A 10,660-nucleotide genomic window follows, 5' to 3' on the forward strand; every position below is an offset into this window, starting at 1 on the left:
CGCAAAGCACGATGTAGATTTTAATTTTTGGTATGTTGTTTGGATCAGTTAGGGTGATGTAAATCCCAATTTGCAACTTCGAAAAAGTTGTGCTCGCTGCGCACCACGTGATAAACTGCGAAAATTTTGGACTTTTTTCACTTTTTGCTCTAAAAGTCATAAACTATGCGTTTCCGACAAGTATGATTCAGTACATAAATTAAGGTTATTAAATTTGCAACAATTTAAGCCTAACCGCAGCTCTCTAAACCTTATAACGACTAAACTGTGGCCATTCGAAGATGGTTCATTTTTCCCGAAATATTGAAATTTTTAGTTTTGCTCCCGTTTGAAGCAAAATATTGGCAAAAACCGCTCGTTCTATGAGAAGTTCGTATAATAAAGTTGTAGTGCATTTAATTTTCTTTCATAAGAGCATAGAACAAAGTCTGTGAGACAAATATTTCACACACAATATCTGAAAAACAAAAAGAAGGTAGAAATAGATTTTTAAAGAATTGAAACTGAGAGCATATAAAATCATAAAAAGAATAATACTTTTTCATTTGCAGGATAGGTAATTAACAAAATTACAAAATTTGGGAAAGTAGGAAAAAAGATTATACGCAAATAATAAACTGCGAAAATTTTGGACTTTTTTCACTTTTTGCTCTAAAAGTCATAAACTATGCGTTTCCGGCAAGTATGATTCAGTACATAAATTAAGGTTATTAAATTTGCAACAATTTAAGCCTAACCGCAGCTCTCTAAACCTTATAACGACTAAACTGTGGCCATTCGAAGATGGTTCATTTTTCCCGAAATATTGAAATTTTTAGTTTTGCTCCCGTTTGAAGCAAAATATTGGCAAAAACCGCTCGTTCTATGAGAAGGTCGTATAATAAAGTTGTAGTGCATTTAATTTTCTTTCATTAGAGCATAGAACAAAGTCTGTGAGACAAATAGTTCACTCACAATATCTGAAAAACAAAAAGAAGGTAGAAATAGATTTTTAAAGAATTGAAACTGAGGGCATATAAAATCATAAAAAGGATAATACTTTTTCATTTGCAGTATAGGTAATTAACAAAATTACAAAGCTAATTAAATTTGCAACAATTTAAGCCAAACCGCAGCTCTCTAAACCTTATAACAACTAAGCTGTGGCCTTTCAAAGATAGTCAGTTTTTCCCGAAAATTTCAAATTTTTAGTTTTGCTCCCGTTTGAACCAAAATATTGGCAAAAACCGCTCGTTCTATGAGAAAGTCGTATAATAAAGTTGTAGTGCATTTAATTTTCTTTCATTAGAGCATAGAACAAAGTCTGTGAGACAAATAGTTCACTCACAATATCTGAAAAACAAAAAGAAGGTAGAAATAGATTTTTAAAGAATTGAAACTGAGGGCATATAAAATCATAAAAAGGATAATACTTTTTCATTTGCAGGATAGGTAGTCCCGAGTGAAGCCAAGACTGACTAGTCTATGATAACAATAGACAAACAGTACCTAATACGAAGGTAAAACGTTTATCCAACCTCCTCCTAAGTTAAGTATTGAAATCACAGAAATATTTCAAATAATGAAAACATCATAAAGTCAAATCTAGTGTTGTTTGACCTTTTTTGCGACATAAATAAGCTAAGTCCAGATCCAGCTAATCTACATCCAGCTAAGTAATCCAGATTAGTACATTATCTTTATTACGAATTACGATATACTTAATATACCGCAATAAATTATTATCTGTTACCTGCTACCACATTTCATTCAGGTTTGTTTATATTTTTAGAAAACCTTCTGATGAAAAGAGAGAATTTCTCGCCATGGCCATGGGATAAATTTCGATTTAAAAATTTCATGCTGTTTAGTGGGTAATGAATGTTGTTTGTTTTATATTTTTATTAAAATTGAATTTCTACATGATTTTCTACGTACTACTATTAGTTTAATTTTAAAGTATACGCAACAGCTAGGTTAATAAACAGAATTTAGTTTTGAAGATTTAGTACGAGAAGAATAAGGAATTATTCACAACTAAAACTGCTTTCGTAAAAAAATCCTTTACCAATGGAAAGTAACATTGCACTCGAATCAATATTGAGACCTAATTAATTTTTATCTTTATTTGCTATTTTATTACATTAATAAGATATACATCACGCGGCCGTCGCATGATTGTCTGCATGCTATAGATAGCGACTTTCCCTGTACAATGTAATTTTTGAGAAGCCGGTCAAGCGTGAGTCGGCTTCTGTCTCTTCAAGTCTTTAGACAGAAGAATTAAGAATGATTATGATTTATGACTATGATTTATACAAAGACGTTGTTCAAAGAAAATAAGAATTTATTAAATTTTTCAAATTAAACTACTAGAGAAGATAGCGTTTCGATTAAAGCTTTGATAAAATATTTCGCGAAGTTAAAGTAGGTAGGTATAAATATATACAATTTTATTCAGATACATTTCTAAAAGTACATTTTTATTATAACGTTTATAAAGTATATGTCCATAATAATTTCTTCTAATCTTAGCTTAAAAAGATCAGTAGATTAGTCGTAGCAACAAATTTTCCTAAAAATCGATATATTGGCCGAACACGATCAATCTTAAAAGATTACCAAGGCAAGGTCAAGATCACGTTTGGATACGTGAAATGCAAAGAAAAATTGATAGATAAGTTATCAAATATTCTGTAATAGACGCTAAATTTTCATTACACCGGAAATTTTACTGATAAAGATCTATTAATGAGTTTCAAAAGATTGCTAATAGGATTGAAAGATTGGGGCGTTGATACAGTTTGAGAACCGCATGCTATAATAATGTATGGGGAAAGTGACTTTTTAATTGATCTGCAGATGAATATTTAGTCAGCATGGTGGATTATGGCCTATACCCTCATAGGAGGCCCGTTTCCCAGCAGTGGGAACGTATATGGGCTAATGATGATGATGATTACACCAAAGGCAATGTTATAAATGTGATAGTACCTATCTATGACGCTCTTTCGCTGTACCCATTTTTGATGATGTACAGACTAGCTCTTAAAGCTTATATTCATTCATTCTTTTGTGTGGTAAGGTGAAAAGCAGGCGAGAGATCAGAGAAGCTGTAAACATACAGATACTTAGGTATATGATAGATCTGTAAAACATATTATATGTATATGTAATTTTTTCAATAAAAATATGTTAAAAATGAACATAATGCACTTAATGATAAACCAATATCTTATGTTAGTGGTTATCGCTAGTGTCACGATTTAAATAAATACATATAAACATTATTGGCAACATATTGGCATGTTATTTCACAATAAAAATGATTGAATTATGAATTAAAAAGTACGATGCGGCTACCGCAGACCGCACAGTGCGCATAGAAATGAATATTTACATACATAATTGTGCTTGCGGTCAGCCGGACGGCTACCCGCATAGTGCGTATTGGCGCTAAGAATTTTCTTTCTCGACGATAATAATTTATTTGGCAGTTACCTATTTTAGTACCTAATTTTTTTATGTTAAATATTGTATTTATATATTATTTTTCTACACTTAATGATATTCAAGGACTGTGCATTAATTAATTATCTGTATATATTGCATATTGATATACTTAAACCCGACTGCGTTCTGTCGAGCCGTTTTCGATATATTGAAATTCAATGGTATTTGTTTTATTTAAAACATTCGTACTTACTTAGTTATGTACATCAGCGTTTGTAGAGAAAATTATGACGATTATTTTCTTATTCAGTGTACGTAAATAAATCGTTATCTAGAGAGATCAAGATGTTTTTGTATACGTCACGATAATTTTATATAAATAAACACATCGACACATTTATAATAACATGACGATTTATTTTTTAATAGGTAAGTATAACTATCTATTATTACAGATATAGAAAAAATAAAAATACTAGGTATACCAGATATTATTAAATAAATTACTTGAATACATTATAATATATGTATACGATTTGTAAAAAAAAGAGACATTAGGTATCTATTAATTTTTATTATAACAACGAATTTTCCTAAATTTACTATTTTTTTATGTGTCCGGTTTCCCTATGTTATTTTTAAAACTACCTTCGCAACGGATTTTGACGCATTTTTAACCGATTTCATTTAAATAAATTGGTCCTCGAGGTTTTAGACGAAGCGGGCGAAACCGTAGTCTGAAAACTAGTATAAAAATATTTTCTTCACCACCCCCTGCGACCTCTTTATCTTGAGTTATCTTACAAAAACAATCTTATCATTAATAACTTAGCTAAGCCCTTGTGAAAACACCAATAATCACTTTGTTATTGTTTTTGACGTAATTCTTTAACATAACTAACTATAAATGCGAGAATGTAATAGAAATTATTATGAAAACAATAATTTCATTTTGTATATGTTACAGAACACTGATTTTATGAAACTATTAGTTTGATTTCTAAGGTTTGATTACATTGATACCTTGCGACCCACAGTTAGTACCTAATACCAATACCTATTGATCTCAGTGTATTACATAATTTAATTACATTACCTACATACAATTGTATATCCTACGCGGCGAAAAACCAATTCTTAATCAAATTACTTTTATTATAATATGCTACATTTACACATTCGTTCGAATGACGACTAGCTTCGCCTTGCGATTCGCGAGACCCTTTGATTCGTAAAACCTACACATAATATATATAAATCAGTATTAATGTTTACACAGTAATGTTAGTACAGTATTGTAATGAAATGTGCATTGTGCATACTTACTAACATAAATTTTAATTTAATTAATTTGACTAACATAAAATCCAAAATATCAAAATTATTAACCTCGCAAATGTCGTACGAATGTTCGTCAAATCAAGAGGCTAATGACGAAGATTGTGTCCCTACTTGTGACTGAAAATCAGCACAATTGAAATCTGAGATTCTAACTTCACAAAATCAGTTGAAACTTGAAATCTGCGCAATCAATACCGAGTAGGTACATATACATATCATATTATCGTAGTACATATTATTCTTTACATATTTTTACAATAAAACTGTCCTAAATCAATAGGGGATAAAAAAAACTTTTGAATATGATACCAATTCCTTCATTGTAGTTAAAACTTCAGGTTTTTACAAATAAAAATTTCATATATTCAACAAATAAAAATCCGTTCAGTTTTCAAAAATTATATTTACACAGATAATTTCAACTAATCTAACATAACTAAATTATTTAATACCAATAAGATTTAGCGGGAACTTTGTCCTCTTTGATGCCCATAGACTCCATTATGTCCATTTCAAATGTACATAGTTTTGGCGCGAAAGTTATCTGAAAGTAAATTAAATAATTAAATAATAATAATATACACGGAAAACTGAAAATAGTAAAGATTTTACGATTACAACTAAAGAATACCGAATAAATATTGTGTTTTTTTTGCTCATTTTAAGAAAATACTAGTTCTTTTAATTATAGGCGGCACGGCGAACCTTGATTCCTATGACAGTTCGTGTTAGTGATGATTCGTATGATGGGTCGTGTCGATACCACAGAATACATTGTAGTAGCTAAACGCTACAGAACGGACACTCCGCCTCCCGCCAAAATGACACTTACCTCACCCCGCGCGATCGTGATTAAAATAGGCCAAATTTTTCTGCAAGGACGATACGAAACGAAGATTGACAACATTAATCAAATTGACTTAAAGTAATTTTATTATTTTGGATTTGTGATTATCGTTTTTCGTAGAAAATGGTACGATATTGTGCTGTTTACGGATGTATTTCATCAGAAAAACGCGAATTTTTTTTACGCTAGTCACAAATGTGCCGACCATAAAGCGTTAACTCACATATTTGCAGTCTCTACAGTGTGACTGTCAAAACGATAATTTTTTATGGAGTGTCCGGGGTGTGACGATACTTTACTATTTTATAGGCGAAGACGTGGCTTGCATTCAGCCACGTCGGTAAACATGTTTTTACAAATATTATAAACTGCATTTTTAACTCAAATTTTTATCGTCTATTATGCTGCTGTTGTATTAATTTAAGTTTTATAGCATAGATTAAGTAGGTAAGTAAAACGAGTTATCCAAAAATTAAAAATGCACCTTATCCTTTTTTCGTTATTTTTTACCCGTTAAACACGTATTATATAATTTTGAGACATCCATTTTCATGATAAAATATATGTCGTGGCCATATCGTAGATTTGCTCATTTCATGAAATGGCCAACATAGTTTGATCAGATCGTTAAATCGTCAACGTTTCACGATTTGGTCATCGACATTTGGCCAGATCGTATAAAATATAGGTTGGGTTAGGTTAGGTTAGACTTTAATAAACAACGCACGAGCAGAGCGAGCAAAGCGAGCGTGCCGCCGCAGCGGCCGGCGAGTGCCAGAAGCGAATCGCTTTTTAAAAAAGTAACAAAAATGGTCGCATTTCGTGAAATGGTCATCCACATTTGGCCAGATCGTCGATCGTGAAAAGTTGACGATTTAACGATCTGGCCAAACTAAATTGGTCATTTCATGAAATGAGCAAATCTACGATATGGCCACGACATATATTTTATCATGAAAATGGATGTCTCAAAATTTTTTGATAACATAGGTAAATGTATATTTTTCAAGTATAGTCTGACTATTTGGTTTAATTTTTTGGTTTTAAAAATATATGCACTCATTTCCATTATCGACATAGTCGATAAATACAAATGATGTAAGTTTTGCAGGACGTCAAAGTAAAGTCAGATTGAAATAATTTCTCGTAAACGTTAAGAATATCTTTTAATGGCATAAAGCTACGTAAAAATAAATAAATGCGATTTTTTGACGCCTACAATTCGTTTCTAATTCAATGGTAACGCCATAACAAAGTTGTATCTTGGGAACAACTGTCAGTATCATAGGGATCATGTTTCGCCGTGTCGAGTATAATACTATAAATAAATAAATAAATAAATATTTCAGGACAATTTTCACACACGGCACGATCTGATCCCATACTAAGCTTTCGCTTGTGTTATGGAAACCAGATGGCTGATAAACATACATATATAATTTTAAATAAATACTTATATAGATATTATGTAACACCAGACAAAGAGAAAACATCTATGTTCATCACACAAATATTTGCCCCGAGTGGGAATCAAACCCATAACCTCTGGCTTGGAAGGCAGGGCCACTACCAACCACGCCAACCGGTGAGCCATATATTCTCTATGGTTTATAATATTTACCTTAGCAGCCTCCGCAGCAACTGTGTCCTTGTCTACATTTTCGATATAAAGTTCCTTGCTTTTGTAGTCTACGGTCTCTTCCGCTGACTTCGGGATAGGTATTATTCTGCTACTTGATGTTGAAACGCGGACCTGGTTAATATTAGTGAGTATAATTTAAATTTTGTTATATGCATAATACATATTTCAACCGTTATGGTTTTTTTGCTAACAGAAACCTTTATAATTTTATCTAGTAATCCTAGTAAAGTTTGTTCTATGTTTGACAGATTGTTTTTCTTTAAGTCTGAATAGTGTGCCCTGCGGTTTTACCCGCATTGCTCCGCTCCTGTTGGTTTTAGCGTGATGATATATAGCCTATAGCCTTCCTCGATAAATGGGCTATATAACACAGAAAAAAATTTTCAAATCGGACCAGTACTTCCTGAGATTAGCGCATTCAAACAAACAAACAACAGCTTGATATTATTAGTATAGATTAGGAAAGCTAGTTAGTTAGCAAATAATTACTTGTTATGATAGTAATTACCTTATCGCCTTCTTCCGTAAACCTCCATTCAATTTCCGTAGGTTTCAAGCTCTCTGGGTCGACAAGTTTAACTCCGGTGGTGACAAGCAGAGGGGCTTCTGATTGTATCACTATGCCGGGGAAGTCTTTGTCTTTGCCCACCTGAGGGAATAAATATATTTGTTTAATCATATTGTTAGACGTAACTTTTGATTTAATAATTTTGTGGATGAATAGTTTGTATTGTTTAGTTTTAATTGTCACTATTGCCTGTCAAAACATGTTTAGCTGTCGAATACTATAAATTGCCGCTTTCCTTTGACTCGTGACGCAATCGTACGAATCGTGACTAGGGGCTCGGACGTTGACTTGCTGCGTTTTGTTATCAACTACCTACATCAATTAGGTAGCTGTGTATAATTGCAGTACATTCTTATTACATTCAAACTAATATTTAACCCGGCCTCTCCCGTATTATTTCTAACAATATAATAATTGATTAAATTTTAAAATTTTATAATATGAAGGGTGAAAAGGATATCAAGATCGACTAAATATAGTTTTTAATGATCATTAAAAGCTATGAATAATGATTGTTAGTTCAATTTGAAAAATTATACTACGACAGCGACAGGCACAAAGCAAGCAGCTTTATAGTATGTAATTTGAAAAACTTTACTTAAATACACAAACAAAATAAATTATTATTTAAAAAGACACATTTAATGCTTAATAAGGCAGATTGCAGGTTTAGAGGAGATTAAAAAAAAAAAAAAAAAAAGACACAGTAAATGCAATTTAAAATTAGCTCTATTTAAACATTCTTCATAACCAAATTAAAAAATGGAGGAAGTTCTCAGTTTAATGTATTTTTTTTTTTGTTTGTTTCAGATCTCTCAACTGAGTGAATCAATTTAGATGATACTTTTTTTCAAACCACCAGTTATTCCTGTTTAAATTTTGTGTAATCCGCACAATATTAAGGCATTTTAGTTTAATGTTAAAAAATAATCATACTCACAACTCTCAAATGTGTGTTCAGCCCTTCCACAATGACCCAGTTCCTTTCCTGTATCACTTGCGATACAATACCTTGTTTCCCTTTGTCCTTTCCAACCATAATCTCAACTCTGTCGCCCCTGAAAAATATATATTTACATTGTAAGTTTTTTTTTAACGTGATAACGTTTTTAAAATCGTTTTAGTCGAGTGACATGTTCAGAAACTTGTGTCACACCAAAACCTCACGAGTGCGATCGCAGGTATAACGAGAGAGAGACGGACCGATCTCCCGTCTCATCTCGAGCGCTGCCACCAATAACACGTTATCACGTAAACATCTCGATCGTAAACCTACTTTACAAACAACCAAAATTTTTTTTTTAATTTATTCATCATCGCAATCTATCACTTTGTTAGATAAGTATCCAATCTTATATATAAAAAGTTGTTGGTAAGCGCATAACTCGAGAACGGCTGAACCGATTTTGATAATTCTTTTTTTTATTATATTCCTTGAAGTACGAGGATGGTTCTTATGTAGAGTAAACGTAAATATTATGTACCACGGGCGAAGCCGGGGCGGACCGCTAGTCTAATAATAAAAATGAACCACCAAATGTTGCTAAGCATGAAATTCGAGAACTACTTGACCAAATTGGTTAAAAAAATTAACATTTTTGTTAATCAGAACAATGTCTGATGTGATAGCTAGTAATAAATGAAATCTTATATTTTTTATCTGTACTTCATGCACATAAAATTCCTCACATGAAGGTCCAGACAAATTGCTGATAATATATTGAATTCTATAACATTCAGAAGCATACATAATTTATAAAAAAAACCACAAGATTAAATATGTTGACTATTCGTCATCCTACATACAAAGAATTTATTTTACATATTTTTACTTAAGTAGTTTGAATATACCGCTGTAAAGTGATCAATTAAATAAACAGTAGTAAAATAAGTGTACTTATTACGTACTTGAAGAAACTCCATTCTCCAACAGGCTCAACAAATACTTTCTTCCTCAGTGTTCCGCGCTCATTCTGACGCGCGAATTGTCCTGTCCACGGTCTATTTGTGGTAAAACGGAACTTCTTGCGGGCAACCTGAGCCGCGGTGTACTGCGGATAACCTTTCGGATTTTTCCAATACACCTGAAAATATACATAGAATTTTTAGGTTATGCGTTATAAAACAGACATTAATAATTAAAGTAAGACTGTACCTACCTGTTCAAAGCTCCGTTTCACATAAGATTCGGGAAGATTTGAATATTTCAAAGTCAAATCTCCCACTTTCTTGGACAAGAAATTAAATATTCGCATTGTTTTTGTATTTTCGTACCCACTTTTTCAATAGAATTTACAATTTTCCAATTGTCAAAGTCACAATTCACAAATCACAATGAGATTGTCATTACTCATTTGTCACAGCGAAAATAATAACCAGATGCGTTCAACAGACCAAGTATTTATTTCAAATTTGTGGATGAAATCTATATTTACTTCAAAATGCTTCTTTAAAATTGTATATTGTTTTAAAACTTCATTCTTACGAACTACATTTGCAAGGCTTTTATAAGGTGGCTAAGCTACGAGAGGTACATTATCAAAATAATAATAAGCATTGAAATAAGATTGAAATCTTATTGAATGCTGTCAAACTATTGTCAAATCCATAGACAATACATATTAAACTGTCAAATCAATTAAAATTGACCGAGTGATTAATTACGACATCCAAAATTAATTAAACGAACATACCTGTATGGTATATTTTAGTCAGACTGAAGAAAGTTTAACATTTCATAAGTAAAAACCAATGTAAATTAATGAAAATCAAATCAAAAACGTTGTAAATAGCAAAACAAAATGCAACACTCATAAGTATCCATAGACAA

General features: G+C 31.8%; 1 protein-coding gene across 1 annotated transcript; it reads right to left on the reverse strand.

Annotated features, from left to right (window-relative positions):
* Positions 1-5,156: 5,156 nt before the first annotated feature.
* Positions 5,157-10,149, reverse strand: mRpL24 (mitochondrial ribosomal protein L24). The gene is made up of 6 exons (XM_090115059.1): positions 9,990-10,149; positions 9,739-9,914; positions 8,771-8,888; positions 7,771-7,911; positions 7,242-7,373; positions 5,157-5,317 (listed from the first exon to the last, which is right to left on the reverse strand). Exons 1-6 carry the CDS (start codon positions 10,083-10,085, stop codon positions 5,219-5,221), a joined length of 762 nt encoding a protein of 253 aa, XP_089971185.1. The 5' UTR covers positions 10,086-10,149; the 3' UTR covers positions 5,157-5,218.
* Positions 10,150-10,660: the final 511 nt, after the last annotated feature.

The sequence above is a fragment of the Colias eurytheme genome, chromosome 22 (genome assembly GCF_061535395.1).
Source record: "Colias eurytheme isolate Ceu_HAF_F1 chromosome 22, ilColEury1 Martin Lab GWU primary, whole genome shotgun sequence".
Lineage (NCBI taxonomy): Eukaryota > Metazoa > Arthropoda > Insecta > Lepidoptera > Pieridae > Colias > Colias eurytheme.